The 16,224-nt window shown below is 42.9% G+C and overlaps 1 protein-coding gene across 2 annotated transcripts in view; it reads right to left on the minus strand.

Moving 5' to 3' along the window:
• The window catches only part of NELL1 (neural EGFL like 1), a 755,554-nt gene that overhangs the window by 385,368 nt on the left and 353,962 nt on the right, over positions 1-16,224 (minus strand). For both annotated transcript variants that reach the window (XM_074372235.1, XM_074372234.1), the window contains exon 13: positions 2,175-2,300. In XM_074372235.1, coding sequence (XP_074228336.1) covers positions 2,175-2,300 — 126 coding nt within the window. The remainder of the gene's footprint in view (positions 1-2,174; positions 2,301-16,224) is intronic.

Here is a 16,224-nt window from a genome sequence, read left to right on the forward strand (position 1 = left end):
TGTTAACTTGCATTCCATTGGGGTAGGAAGAGGTAAGGTCTCACCCAGCATTCAAGGTGGTAGATTTTGCTGAAGGTTGGAGGGTCATGAGGAAGACTTGCATTGCATACTACACAGCAAACGACCGCCACCACCAAGACCCTCACATTACACAGTCCTACCATTACAGTCCTCCCAGCTATCCTGTCCCCGAGCGCTTTTCGCTGCCCCGTCCTCCACAGCACCCAGCCTTCCGCCCTGTGACTGGTGCCTCTCTCCTCCCTTTTTCCCCTCTCTTTCATTCTAACTTTTCTGTTCTCTCTTAGACAAAGTACACACACACATAAACAAAATAAAACAGGTGTCTGTGTGTAGATTTTTTTCTTGCTGAACTATTTTTTTTTCTTGTTTTCTTTAATTGCAGTATAGTTGATTTACAATGTTGTATTAGCTTCTAGTGTACAGCACAGGGATTCAGTCATATACACACACACACACACACATACATACACACACATATTCTTTTTCATTACAGGTTACTACAAGCCATTGAATATAGTTCCCTGTGCTGTACCATAGGACCTTGTCATTTATCCATTCTGTACATAGCAGTTTACATCTGCCAATCCACTGATACCCACACCCTTGCCTTTTGCTCCAAACAACACAGTTCTCTTCCTAAAAGTAACTCTGGAGCTGGTTCTTAAAGTAATACATTTTCCATCATGTTCATATGTATAAACCACCAGGCAGAGCACCTGCCCTTAACAGGCTTTCAGCAAGCACCAGCCCCTGCCTTCCTCCCTCTGTGAAAGAGGAACAGAGGCATTAGGTGTTCTGATAATAATTTCAACCAGCTCTTTTCACCCAGCAGAGCCTTCATCAGGGTTGCGTTGAACGATACTGCACAGCTGTGTTGGGAGGATATTCATGGCCTTCATCTCATGTCAGAGGTAACAGAAGTCAAGACTTAGACCACTGAGAACAGAGCAATAGTCATCTATAACATCACAGAGTTTTAGATTGTGTTTGTTTACAGGTCCAAACGAGTTTTGCCCCCTGAAAGTGTTTAGATCTCGGCATGCTATGTTGATGAAATCTGTCTTTTTTTCTTTAGGAATTTTGTTATTGTATGTAAGAGACAGATAAATGAGATGTGACCTACTGCAGGAGTCAGCAACTTGCATCAGTCTGAGATCACCAGCCCCTTAGTCGAAGAATAACAACTTATAAATATATAACAACCAACAGCAAAGGGATCTGGACAAACATGCTTACCCAACTTCTACAATTTTTTGCACTTCTGAAAAAAACCATTCAAAATAAAATATATTAGGAAAAGATGCCACTCCATTCTGAGTGAAGAATTCATTTTTGCTATGCCAGTGTCAGGACAAAGAGAAAGATGTAAGAGTCAGAGAACCATACAGCGTGACTGAAATCCTGGGTTCCAGGAGCCCTTTTCTTACAGGTTACAGATTGAGAATGTAGAGACATTTAATCCAAGAGAAGACAGACTCAGAATCTTACTATTTAACTATTTTGCATTCAAGTCTCCAAATTCATAACTAGAATGATAACAGAACCCCAAACCAAATGCCCCACAAAGCCAGCACTGCTCACACAGAGGCACAACCACAGCCTCTGGAGTTCCAGTTGAGTGCTGACAGCCCAGTGAGAGGGGAAGTGGGGGGGGGGGAAACTGACAATAAGCGGATGTCAAGGAAAAGTCTTGGCTGGCGCCCGTACACCCAATCCCTGCCCACCAGGCACTCTTGCTACCGCTTTAAATTAAACCTCTTGTCTTTCCCAGTGAGAACAAAGTACATTTTCTCATACACAAAAGCATTTCAATATGATGGAAAGAAAACAATTAGATACTTTTCTCTTTGGGGAACTGATGTCTCTAAGTCCTTCAGTGTTACCATAGGCAACTAGGACTTCAGTTTCACATCATACACCCATGCATGCATGCACACACACAGAGGCAGAAACACTGGGAATGGGAATAAATTATGCAGACAAAATTTCTCTTATTAACACTTTTTCTCTAAAAAGTGTGATGGTAAAACAACGCAGGAGAAGAACTGGTTAGTTAAAAATAGGACTTTGTGTACGTGGAGTGAAATGTAACACACAGATACGGTGCAGAGAAGGACTGAATCAGAAAAACAACCTTGTTTCTTAACGCTCACCTGTACAAGAGAAGTCATCCACGCGAATGTATCCTGGGACACAGTCACAGCGATATAACCCGGGCAGGTTGACACACACAGTATTGGCGTGACAGTAATGCATCTTAGCCGCACACTCATCTATATCTGAAGGAGAAAAAAAGCAGCAGTGTCACGGTTAGTCGAATGACTGAACCAGAATGTAACCATCTTACAGTGAAATTAAAAAGGCGAATGCCTGGTGAAGCCAAGAGGAAAAAGCCAGATGCATTCAACACCAAAGCTTAAGTGCCAATTCAGCTGGTGCTGAATTTAGATCTCATCTTGAGCTGCAAGTATTTCTATAAAGATGCAGAGTGGGACACACCAGTTATGAACCCAAGAAGTAGGAAGACTGACCCTATATTATTAATCTTTTACCAAGGAGGACACTTGATTATAATGTCCAAAATCAAGGAGTTCTGTGTCCAGGAATTGATACCAGTGAATATTTATGTGGTGTCCACTGTATATGGTGTTGCTTTTAACAAAGTGATCAAGGCAATCCAGCCCCTCCCTGCTTGTTTTTCATGCTAAGACACGCTTTAATCCATCTGTTAGAAATTGATGGCATAGCCACTTTCTCCCACGGTGCACTGTGAATACAGACAGCAGCTCTTGTCTAATGCAAATCAATGCCTTTCATCCCTTGACCTGGAGATGCATCCCTTGTGTTAGCATAATCAGCTGATTCAACAAAGAGATCTTTTTCTCTTTGGAATGGGAGTCAGAGTATCACCCATTTTCTCATAAAAAGTTCATGTAAGAATGAAAATAACCTACAACCTGAAGCACAGAGTTGAGTCTTCTATGGAGTTTTTCAAAGATGGTTTTATGTTCATTTTACTCAGACTGCTAATGTGTGGTGGCCGGGGAGAGGGAAGGATATAAACACAGCATGGGAGTCCAAAATACAACACATGAGTTCTCTAATTTGAAAAGACCCATGCGCCTCCATGTTCATAGCAGCATTATGCACGACAGCCAAGACATGGAAACGGCCCAAATGTCCACCAACAGATGACGGGATAAAGAAGCTGTGGTATATTTATACAATGGAATACTACTCAGCCATAAAAATAGAATAAAATAATGTCACTTGCAGCAACATGAGTGGACCTGGAGATCATCATTCTAAGTGAAGTAAGCCAGAAAGAGAAAAATACCATATGACATCACATGTAAGTAAAATCTAAATTAAAACAAAAAAAGACACAAATGAACTTAGTTACAAAACAAAAACAGACTCACAGACATAGAAAATAAACTTACGGTTACCAGGGGAATGGTGGGGAGGGCGAAGTTGGGTGTTTGGGATTTGCAAATACTATTGTACATAAATAAACAACAAGGTTCTACTGTAGAGCACAGGGAACTATACTCAATATCTTATAATAGCCTATAATGAAAGAGTATGGAAAGGAATACATATAGATAGAGATACAGATACCGATATGTAGATATGTAACTGAAACACTATGCTATAAACCAGAAACTAACACAACATTTTACACTGACTATACTTCAATTTAAAAAAAAAAAGGAAAAGAAAAAGGAGATGGATCCAATAAACCAAAAATTCTTCAGGGAGAAAAAAAGAACATACGAGTTTTAGTTCCAGCTCTGCTATTAGCAGATGACTTGCAGTTAACCACCCTGCATCCCAGAATCCTCATCAGTTTGTCGTAAGAGTGAGTTCCAGACCTACTGCTTTCCAACTTCAGACGCACCATCTAATTTAACCCACATACAATTTCATGCGTGAAGCATAGCACTCCCCTCAATTTTCTAGACGCTTAAAGAAGTTAAATGTCTAGCAGTAAGTCACCCTGTTAGAACACACTACACCCCAGGATTTGAACTCAGAAGTCCAACTCTTATTTACCATAAGTTACTTCATGAAAGCGTTTTGAAAATAACTAGTCAAATACAGTGTTACTATGAAGTAATCACTGACACTAGCACTCTTCATGTACGGAAACTAAAGATAAAAACAGCTATACTGAATCACTAGAATGCATTTATTTTAAAAGTAAAAGTAGATGGATTTATTTCCTAATAAAACCCCCTGAAATAACATCAGATTCTGTTCAGTGCTAAGGATCTGTTCACCTATAAATGAAAGTGAATATGGGATAATTGGGACCCTGAAAGAAGACTCACCATTAGCAAGACTTCCATAACTATAATGTAAGAAACAAGCGCCAGGAATCAGTGAAATAATGCAGGCAATCAACAAAGCGTTCTACCTGCACAGTACCGTGTGCTCCCGCAACAAATGGACAACAGGAATGTGAAAACTGTGCAAGACGATTACATCAAGCCAGGGTATGGAAGGGACACCCCAGGAATCTGAGCTAGGACAGCACCTGCACATAAGCAGGAGACGTATTTCAGATCCTTCCGGCAGTTAAGGCATTAGAATTCTTTAACAAGTTGGGTCCTTACATCATTTAAGCATTTTGCTTTACAGAAGAGTGGATATCATAAAAGTCAAGAGGAAAGGTGTGTCAGTAAAGGAGTAATGGTCAGCTTTGTCACCTGATGCTGAGAAAGTTGACTAAGATAAGGACAGACAAACATAAACAAGTTCATACTGTACAGCACAGGGAACTATATTCAATATCTTGTAATAACTTAAGATGAAAATGAATATACATATATGTTCATGTATGACTGAAGCATTATGCTGTACACCAGAAACTGACACAACATTGTAAATGGACTATACTTCAATAAAAAATATATACATACCAAAAAAAAAAAAAAAAAAAACCCTGCCAGAATTAAACATTCAATTTGGCAAGAAGTTCACTGCTGACCTTGACCTGGTAAGAGTAGTTTTGGGGAAGTAGGGTGGCAATGGGGGGCAAAGCCTGACTGTAGTCAATTAAAGAGAGAAGGCAAGACGAAGGAGACATGAAACAAGGCAAACTTTTTGAGATGTTTGGCCATAAAGAGAATAAAATTGAAGTAGTAGCCCTAGAGAGTCTTGACATATTGAAAGAGAGTCTTGTTTAAAGACTCTCTTGTGATGGAAAAATCACAGCAGTTTATACGTTGCTGAGGATGATTCAACACGCATGAAAACATGATCTAGGCAAGAGAACAGATCTTTGCAGGAGCAAAGTCCTGAAGAGGCAAGAGGAGTTGAGTTCCAGTCCAGAAATGGAGCAAGTTATCTTTACAACAAAAACGGAAGCCAGTGATCAAGGAAGAGGTGGAGATAAGTCGGCATATTGGGTGGTGGGGAGATGAAGTGGTTCACATTCGCTTGTTTTTAATTTCTCAGTGAAATGAGAAGAGAGGGTAACATCTGAGAACTGGGTGAGGAAGGAAGTATCGGATGTCTAAAAAGAAGGGAGAATATCAAAGAGTCATTTTGGGAAGAAGGAAGGAGAATTCACTAGGGAGCACAGAAGGGAGCTGAAGAGGTTCATGTGATTTGGGCCATAAATGTTAAGTGAGAGCAGTCAGCCTGGCCATGTGTTTTTCTCCAGGCTTATCCAGATATTTGGGGTAGGGACAGGGTATTTGGAAAGTTAGGTGTAATCAGAGATGAGTCGTTAGACAAACAAAGATGAATAAAAAGAGAAACAAGGGAACTGGGGTTGTAAGGAAAGAACTGATGGTAATGAGATGCCACAGAACCTCAGCCACTGAGGTCAGAAGGGAGGCTCTGACGACAGAGGTAGACCGCTGAACTGGACTGGACATGATGGTGGATCTGCAGGGCCCAGATCGTTCTTCAGAACTAAAGAATATCACCCCCCCACCCCACCACTATCTCAAGTACTGCCTGCTAATGACCTTCAGCTGTTAGCCTTTCAGAAAAACTGCCCTTGCCTGGAGCAAGCTGCCTTACCCTCAGTCGCACTCCCACCCTGAGGGCAACCTTCAGTGAAGACTGGTTCTCCTTTATCTCATCTCAGCATCATCAGGATAAAGGACTATCCCAGACTCAGAGCACTCAGTGAGATGAGCTAACTCCTCCCTCTGCCCGATCTGCTGTCCTTCCCTTCCCCCACAGGCGTTCATCCCTGATAAACTTCCTGCACACCAGCCTCAGTTTGCTTCCTAGGGAACCCTAACTGCAGCAGGAACCCTGATGGAGGCAAATAATTATTACAGTGAGGGTACTAGAGTATGTGAGCTGGAAAGCCAGGAGATGGAGTTAGAGAAAGCTAGAGCCACAGAGGGCTAGAGTCAGAGAGTGCTAGTCATAGAGTACTAGAATTAGAGTACTAGAGCCACAAAGCACTAGAGTCACAGGTACTAGAGCCACAGAGTACTGGAGCCACAGAGTGCTAGAGTCACAAAGTGCTAGGGTCACAGAGCACCGTGCTGACACTAAGATTTGGGAGGGGACTTAGTTTTTGTTAATTACAAGGTCTTTCACAGGAGTACGTGAAGGCAGAAGAAAAGGCCACTGTAAGTAAGAGGTCGGGAACACCAAGAAGAGCCAGGTACTGGAGGGGGCTGGTCAGCGTTAGTATTGTTCACGCAACACCACAGCCCTCCTCCATACAACCATACAACTCTACTTCTCCATCCTCTTCCAAGTGAACACTGGCTGCAGGATTGAGCCTGAAATCCGAGCAGAGGCGAGCCACCTCCAGGAGGAAACACTAAGAGCCAGCACCCAGCATAACACATCCTCTTCTTCCTGTCTTGGGAAGTATGGGAGCACAGAGGCAGAGGCTCCTTCAGCCTGCGTCCCTGAGTGAGGAGCGCGTCACCAGGTGAGAGTGATGAACGTGTTGCACGACCTCGAAACAAGCTTCGGTTAGTTTAAGCCACTGAGCCCACCCGGCCTAGTACAGAGGACGACCGTGAGAGGCACCTCAAAGAAGGCGATCGTTAAGCTTGATCTTGAAAGATGACCAGGAATTCTGCAGGCAGAGAAGACAGGTGGGGGGACAGAAGGTGAACATTTTGTCTCTGCAGAGTTCCGGAGGGAGGGGATCATTTAGTCGTGCAACTCCAGGAGCATCAATTAGCCCTCTACTGGACCCTGAGGCAGAGGAGTGAGCAAACACCGTCCTGGACCTCACACCCTGACAAGACGCTGAGCGAAACTTGTAAGTTCTACCAAGAAGGTCAGATCTTTTAACGGGGATGTGACCTAGTCTGAGAAGGTCAGAGGAGGATTTGCTGTGGAAATGATGTCTCACTCAAGACCTGGACTAGAGATGGAATAGATAAAGGGGAGAGGAGAGACGTACCAGATAAAGGAGAATGCTGGAAAAGAATTTGTCAGAAGATGGAGCCTTGTTTATTTGAAGGAAAACTGGAAAGATAAGCTTGGGCCGGATCCCATCAGGCCTGGCAGGACACGTGAAGGAGCCTGGGCCTGAGTCATGGTGATGACACAGTCCGATTTCTGTTTTCAAAGTATCACTTAGCTGTAGTGAAGCGAAGGGATGGGAGTAGGGGCGCTGAAGGCTACATCACACTGGCATTTCACTCATGGAGATACAGCCACACCCAGATCACCGCATCCTGCTGGGAGGCCCAGCCATTCTTTAAGATGAGAAACTAGTCAGGACTTGCCTTAGAGGCACTTCGATCTCCAGCCCATGGGCCACAGCTGCCAACCAGGCTGCCATCGGCAGCGACTGCTTCTCTGTCAGGGACTCTTTCAGCTCTTCCCAGAGACAAACTCCGGGCTCATCTCCTTCCAGCCCCTGGATGACCGCTGAGAGGCATCTGCCTCCCCTAGATTTATGCAACCCCTGCTCTCCGTGAGTCACCTGGACCCGTGGCTGCACGCCCCAGCGGCTCTGCTGATGTGTCTCTGGGTCAGTTTTGTTTTCAGTTCACACCATTGGTAATCGCAGCCTCTGCGTATGTAATAATTGCCTGGTACCAGTCCAGGAAAAGACCGAACCAAAGTAAAGCAGGGAAGTTGACAACTGTACCAGAAAATTAAACTGTCACAATCTTATCTTTCTTGTTTATCTATCACGCAAGCACTAGATAAACAAAAAACACGTTGTGGTATAAATAATAGGGGGAGAGAAAGAAAGTAAAGTGTTTAGAGTTGTCCAGTGGGGTCCCTTGAGACAAGAGGATGGAAAAAAGGATTTGACAAACTCCCTGCTTTCAGGATGGGGATGGAGGATGGAGTGGTAACACATCTGCCTAAGAAAGACTGCCTTTCCATCCTCAGGGAAAGGCACAACTCTGTAGACAGTTTCAATAGGACTCAAGAGTACTTCAAAAGCAAATCTGATTATACAGACAATCAAAACAGAATTAACATCTTCAGCAAGCTAGGATATCCTGAGAAAATCTTAAGAAATAGCAAACAACTGAGATTTTTCAAACGAGCCTAAGACAAATGCATTTTGTTCACAGTAATAAGATTCTAAACGGTTATGAATAATCACAAAAAAACCCAAGAAACAAACAACTCCCTAACTACAGAATGGGGGCAGCAGGGGTATAGTTTAGTCGGTGGAGCGCGCGCTGAGCATGCACAAGGTACTTGGTTCATTCCCAGTACCTCCATTTAAAAAAAAAAAAAAAAGAATGAACTGATGCTCAGAGAGAGAGAGTGAGTGAGCCCAAAGCAAGGAGGGTTTTAACCATAAGCCTGAAAAGCCATCTGACCTCTGCCCACGTGACGAGGTGCTTTGCCTGAAGCAGGGCTCTCTCTCAAGCAATGGTCTCTCCCAGTGAGATATTCACCCAAATCTAGGAGACAGAAGGCCTAGGTTTGAGGCTGAACCTCAAAGTAGAAGTTGAACACACTCAAGTTCAGCCTCAACCTAAAGGTCTGAATCAGTCTAGGAAGCTTTTCTAAGAGGAACTACAGATAAGCTGACTACTTGAAGGATGAATGGATTAAAAAAAAACAAAAAACAAAAACCCACCTTCATTAGGCACAGGGTGATACTAAAATGAATAAGAGGCGAATAGTTGTCAAGCTCACAGAGTAAAGTCAGGAACAACCCCGGGCACCTGGTTAACACACAATAAATATCTGTCATTTCTACCTGTTAGACACTATGCTAGGCACCCCACAGGAAGAGCTCATCACCCCACTCGTTCCACCTGACTGCTTACTACAGGAGGTAGATGTCCCCAAGTCGCGATGAGAAAACTGAGGCTCAGAGATCACCAGGTCACTTGCCCAAGGCACCATCTAGTAAGCATCAGAGCCTGGTCTGAACCTGCAGAGTCTCACTTCAAAGTCAGCGCTGTTTTCACTGCACCAGTCCTAGCCCTCCATAACTTTTCCATCCTATGACCATGTTGGACACGGTCTAACTGATGCTGCCATGAAGAGCACAGAAACAAGATCTCCAAATTCTGCGTCCGTGCACAATGCTGTTCATGACATGCCCTGGTGTTACACCCTCTGTTAAAGGAGCCCAGCTGTACTGTGCATCCTGGCTCCTGTGGCCCCGGAAGAGGTGGAAGCGTTCTGCCCCACGCTGCAACCCACCACTTGATACAACCTTAACTCAGGATGCTTAATAAGACCATTGAGTGCCTCCTATTGGATTCGAAAGTGGTGACCAAAAGGCCTGGGTTTTTAATCAAATATTGTTATAAAAAAAATCTATAAACCCTACTGCAGTTTCTATCAGCTCAAGTATAATGCGGATCCATCTGAGATTCATTCATACAGACTGCTGTCACCTTTGAAATATTACAGCTCATCTTCTGGTGGTCTTTTGAGGTAATAAAAATACATGATTTATAGCCCTCCCCAGGATAGTCAAGTAGTTTGTTTTCATTTTCAAAAGGTATAGTCGTGGACTTTAAAATGAAACCTGATGAGGCGTAACGATTCTTTACGTATCACCAGCTTTCATCCGCACTCGAGAGTGCAGAACAAAGTTGAATTTGGTCTCACCGTCAGCAGAGTGTAGCGTTCGGGTAAGCAGCAAAGACGGAAGCAAACGCGAAGAGTTCTCTAAATGAGATAGTTTTCTCTATTCAAATTTGCTATGTAAGAATTTCCTCAAAAAGGGGAACCCAGGGAGTGTTGGCCCCTGGGGGTGGGGTGAGGAGAGGTGGGGGAAAGTTATGCCTGACTCTCTGTGCACATCAAAAAAACAAAAAAACAGAGTGAAGTAAGAAAACCAGCATTTCTTGAGACTGTGCTCCGTGCCCAGCACCATGTGCATCCCATTTCATTATCCCCAACCATCCAATGGACTGACGTCAGAAACTACATGTAGAGCACCTACTATTGCAACTGGGGTCTCTGGGACTCCAGGAGCACATTTCTTCCACTCTGACGATTGGGCCATGGGCACAAGATGGATAATCAAGACTCAAGCTCTATTCTTGCTCTTTCCATTAGTTAACTCTAGCACTGGGCACTGCTCTTCTCTAGATCTCATTTTTCCCATCTATAAAATGGCAAGTTGGACCAGAGAGCATCGAAAGACCTCCCTGGTTCTAAAGTTCTTGACACATTCAAGTGTCCCTGTCCTCACAACTCATCATAAAACCTGCCTCTGAAGCAGTTTCTTCTGGGCCACCCGCCTTTCCTCCTATTTCAATGAGCATGAAGATGTTCCAGGTGCCTTTTCCAAGACACAACTCCTGGGAAATATCGTTAAGATGATCTGAACTTTCACACTGTTCCTTGATACTTGCATCAACTCAGCTGGCTTCTCCCTGAAAATGAAGAAAAGCTAGGGCTAGCAATAGACATTCACACAAAAGCACAGCTCTGGACACATCCTCCAGGGACTAGTAAGATAACTTGCAGGGACTTTAGTCTCCTGACTGTTCAGAAAGCTGGAGTTATAAAAACACAGCCACATGGCCAGTCAGCAGCCATATCAGAACTATCAATACCCTCCCATCTGCATCAAACTAGACATTTTTTTTAAAGTGAGGGGCGTATATGATCTCTGATTTGAACTTTTAAAAATCCAGTGAGGCAGACAAGATGTGAATTATTATGACCTTTTTCAGATGAGAAAATAAAGACCTAGAGAAGAATTCCGACTTGCCCAAAGGTACACAGATAATCACTAAGCTGGTAACAGAATCAAGGTCTTCTAACTCTGGAATCGAGTGCTTTTATCCAATGTTCTGTGCTTCTCTATAATCACTGTTTTCTTCCTAAAGCAAGGGGTGAAAAATTAAATGCCTATGGAATCTAGGAATATAAATCAAATGCCAACAGAAGGCAGTAGAAGATATACATGCAAAATATGTCCCTTCCCAAAAATAAGCAAACTAGGTATCTCTTATTTTTCTTAAATATAAATCAGTCCTTCCTTCTCCTGCTCTCTCTCTCCCCCTAACTCTTTCATTTTCCTGCTTCTAAGAGCAAAGAAATGGTTCTCTCTTACAAGGTAAAAAACACAGCGCAAGGCCAGTGACACATGGAGAATGACACTAAACCTCAGTGGCAGAAGGACAACAGGAAGAATCTGTACTCTTACCTTCCCTTTACAGATGAGAAGTTAGGGGCACAGGAATGGACAGTGAATTGTGTAAGGTCGCAGAGCCAGGAGGTCTGCCCGCACTGCCAGGGTACGAATTCCAGCAGCAAGGCTCCGGAGTGGGTACTCATCGCTCCATAGTACCACCTCCCAGGGACTGTGAGCTACATCTCCGAACTTCCCAGAGAAGTTACAGACCCTAGTACTAATTTAACTCCTTAACATAATGGCTCCCTTTTTAAAAAACATTTTGAACCAAGCAACTTCTGCCTATCAGATTCAACCCATGGATACCTGTGCCTTAAAGCATGTTATCACAAGGAGCTTAACTGGGTGCAGGGAGCGGCGAGAGAGTGGATGGAGGAGGAAGGAAGGGAGGATGGAAGAGGGCAAAGAAGGAAGGAGGGGAAGAAGGGAGGGAGGGAGGGAAAGGGGAAGGAAAAGGACATGACAGGAAGTGAAAAGAGTGGAGGAAAGCAAAGAAAAAGGAAGACAAGAAAGAAAAGGGAAAAACAAGACAATCTAGGGAGGCACCTAGTTAACTTCTATGGATTGAGTTCTGCACCCCACCCCAAATATACATGTCTGTGCACTAACCTCCAATGTGATGGCGTTTGGAGATGGGACCTTTGGGGGGTAATCATGTTTAGATAAGGTCAGGAGAGTGGTGCCTTCGTGATGAGGTTAGTGCCCTTTTAAGAGACATGAAAGAGCATGCTCACTCTCTCTGCCACACAAAGACACAGGGAGACGGCAGCCGTCTGCAAGCCAAGGAGACAGCCCTCACCTGAACCAACCACTCTGGCGCCCTGCTCTCAGACCTCCATCCTCCAGAACTGTGAATAAATTTCCATGGTTTAAGCCATCCAGTGTACAGTGTTTTGTTGTAACAACCCCAACTGACTGCTACAATAACCCTTTAAATTTCTCAGTTGCCTGGTGAGATGAATTTTTACATCATCTTGTAAGATAAGTGTCAAACAAACATGTTGCCTACCAGACCAAATATTTGCAGATTAAAAATTCAAAGAAGCTTTTGGTCATCCCATGCATAGTAAAGAAGTCTTCTCAGACAGGGTTAAATACATCACAAGATAAAGTTAGATTGCTAGATTTCTGACATTTTAAAAGGATTTTCCACATATAGCTATGTCAGAGATTTGCAAATCCATGCTAAGATGTTTTTTTTCCCCCTGCTGGGCTCAATTTCAGAACTAAATACTGTCATAAAGTAACACGTCTCTTTCTGCCACTAGGAATCACAGTATATACATTTTTAGCTGACATCAGAAAAGCATTTTAAGATACCACCCCATGACTTTTTTTACCCAGCCTGGTACTTGTGACCTTCAAAAATGTTTATAAACTGATGCTGAGCGCCTGCATGGAAAGCAGCACACTGAGTGAAAGATGACTAGTTTAGTTTTAGCAGGCTGTGCCCCACCCCACCTAAACCTATCAATACCTAAACTCTACTTCAGCCAATGGTACCAACAAAACCGGTGAGCGCTTCCAAAAAGGTCCAAGGCTTCTTCACGAGTTGTGAGTCAGCTGGACTAACCAAAGAACACACGGTGTAACACAAATATGGAAGTTATATGATAGTCTCTTGCCTTCCCTACCAATAGGAGAGGAAATTCAGGGGCTATTAAGAGACTGCTGGATTCCAGGGGCAGTAAAGATTCCAAAGGTCAGTGGGATGTGGTCCTTATATTCTGTCTTTTATGCTAAGTAAAAAAAAAAAAAAAAAAAAAGCCAGACCATACAGAACTATCCCAACCCAGTCAAGAGGCAATTACCTGACCATGAACCAAATTCTCCTAGAGAAAGAAGGGACTGATGCCAACAAAAACGACTGAGGAACGTTTCACCCAAAAGACATTGGTTGTCAGTCTCAAGAAGGCAAGAAGATGCCTTCTTATAACGTCGGTGGCCTTCCCCCATCACTTGGATTGAACTGGGCAGCAATTTTCCCCCTAGCTTTATTGAGATATAGTTGACATGCAACACTATGTAAGTTTAAGGTGTGCACTGTGTGCACGTATCATTGCGAAATAATTACCACCACAGCCTTAGCTAACACCTCCATCATGTCATGTAATTACCATTTCATTCTGTGATTTTAAAATCTACTCTCTTAGCAACTTTCAAATGTACAACACGGTAATGGTTAACTGTAACCACCATGCTGTCTGTACATTCGATCCTGAGAACTTATTCACCTTATAACTAAGGAGTTTGTACTCTCTGAGCATCAAAAGATGAATGAATAAGGCAGATGTGAGACACACACAGTGGGATATTATTTAGCCAAAAGAAGGAAGTCCTACCATTTGCAACAACATAGATGAGCCCTGGGAGTATTATGCTAAGTGAAATAAGCACTTTTGATACCACTTCTAAGAAAGCCAAACTCATAGAAATCACTAAAATGTTGATTACCAGGGGCTGGGAGACAGAAATGTGGAGAGATGTTGGGCAGCTATTTTGCTTTACAAAGATAAAGGAAAATCAGCCAAGAGCGTGCGAGGCAGGAGAGCACACCACCACCAGTGATGCACTACATCCTCCTTACTGCCGGCTGCCACTCTTCTTTATAATAATAGGTAGCATTTATTGATCACTACTTGGTGTCAAACATAGTTATAAAGCACTCTGAGTGTATTAATACATTTCATCTCTACAAGCACCATATAGATAGGTATACGTCAGTATTTTGATTTTACAGAGGCATGAGAGGTTAACCGGCTGCAAGGTGACCTCAGAGAATTTGAACCCCTGGCATCTACTGTATTCTGCCTCTGTGGAAGGCCACCTTAGCCTCCCCCTTCTCAGTAAGAATATTCTCTTTTCTTGGTTAATTAAATGGCAATTTCCTGCAGTCACAATTCGTCAAATTATTCATTCACCACTTTTCCCATGCAGTCAAAATAAAGTGCACAGACTTCAGTCTTTTAAAAATAAATGACTTGGTGCCGGAGGTTTAGACCTGATTCACTACTGCATCAAATTAACCAGTGATTAAATACCAGCTTCTGAGTTACACCAACAGGGGCCTGTGGGCCTGGGAGCAGGTAGTTAATGAACACAACCTGGTGGATAAAACCAGTCCCTGTCTTCCAGCAGCTGGATGATGAATGACAATCAGCCAAGGGCCCTCAGGAAGGAGAGCTACTTCCCTCCATATTTCCCCATGCGAAGGGATTCCTTAGATCAAACAATCTTTCTGAACCAAAATCAGCAGTACTCCCAAGTCCAAATTCTTCCACATCTGACTGACTCCATTTCATCTAATACGAAAACCAAAACCATAAACTATTTAACTTGGTCCTTAAAAGTCATCCAGTCCAGACTCCTATGAAATGTGATCATTGAGAAAATACCAAAATAAACAGATGAGAAGAAAAGATCAAATAAACAAATAAACAAACAAACAAATAAATAAAGACAGAAGAATAATGACTCGTAACCCACTCTCCTCTGAAAGCACCATCCAAGGGTAGGATGGAAAACACCATTCAAAAGGAGGAAGATGGAAGAGAATCTCATTTCCATGCCGTCCAACTGGCCTTCAACTCTTTTTAAGTGGAAGAACCTTTCTAGAAAAGAACAGCTAATGTGTGGACAGCGTTTACTAAGTGTCAGGTACTCGCCTACATTTACTAGCTCCTTCAATCCTCATAGCAACCCTATGAAATAGGTTTGGGGCAATTTACCAAAGGTCACACAACAGGCAAGGGGCAGGGCTGGAACTCAAGCCCAGGCAGACCTGGCTCCCAAGGTAGGGCTTTAACCTCCATACCATCACTCTCAACCAGAGTACTGTCACTTGCAAGGGGGGGAAAACCTGGCTCTTGGAGGAGTTAAAAAAAAAAAAAATTAGATATTTTACAAGTTTGTGTTCCTCCAAAGAGCCACAGTTTATGAGCAGATATACAGTATATCTGTGGTATTAAACTTTCATGAGGGAATGATAAGAAAAAAAATGGCTCAAAGACACCTTCGGGGGCTGATAATGAAAAAGAAAAGTAAAGACACATTGCCCTGTGCTGAACTGACTCCATGTGGAATAACATCTAACTTGGAAACTCAATATGTAAAACAGAATTAAACCCTACATCAAACTAAAAAGGTTTTGTATGGCAAAGGAAACCATCATCAAAATGAAAAGGCAACCTACTGAACAGGAGAAAAGATTTGCAAATCATGTATCTGATAAGGGGTTAATATGCAAAATATATAAGAATTAATTCAATTCAACTGAGAAAAGCTGAACAATCTGATTTTTAAAAAGGCAGATGGTTTGAATAGACATTTTTCCAAAGAAGACATACAAATGACCAACAGACACATAACAGGTGCTTAACATCACTAATCATCAGGGAAATGCAAAGTAAAACCACACTGAGATATGACCTCACACCTGTAAGAAGGGCTATCACCCAAAACACAAGAAACAACAAGCGTTGGTGAGGAAGTGGAGAAAAAGAAACCGTCATGTACTGTTTGGGCAGAATGTAAATTGGTGCAGTGACCATGGAAAACAGTGTGGAGGTTCCTCAAAAAATTAAAAATAGAACTACCATATGATTCAGCAACTCCACTTTCAGGTA

This window comes from Camelus bactrianus, chromosome 10 (genome assembly GCF_048773025.1).
Source record: "Camelus bactrianus isolate YW-2024 breed Bactrian camel chromosome 10, ASM4877302v1, whole genome shotgun sequence".
NCBI classification, from domain to species: domain Eukaryota; kingdom Metazoa; phylum Chordata; class Mammalia; order Artiodactyla; family Camelidae; genus Camelus; species Camelus bactrianus.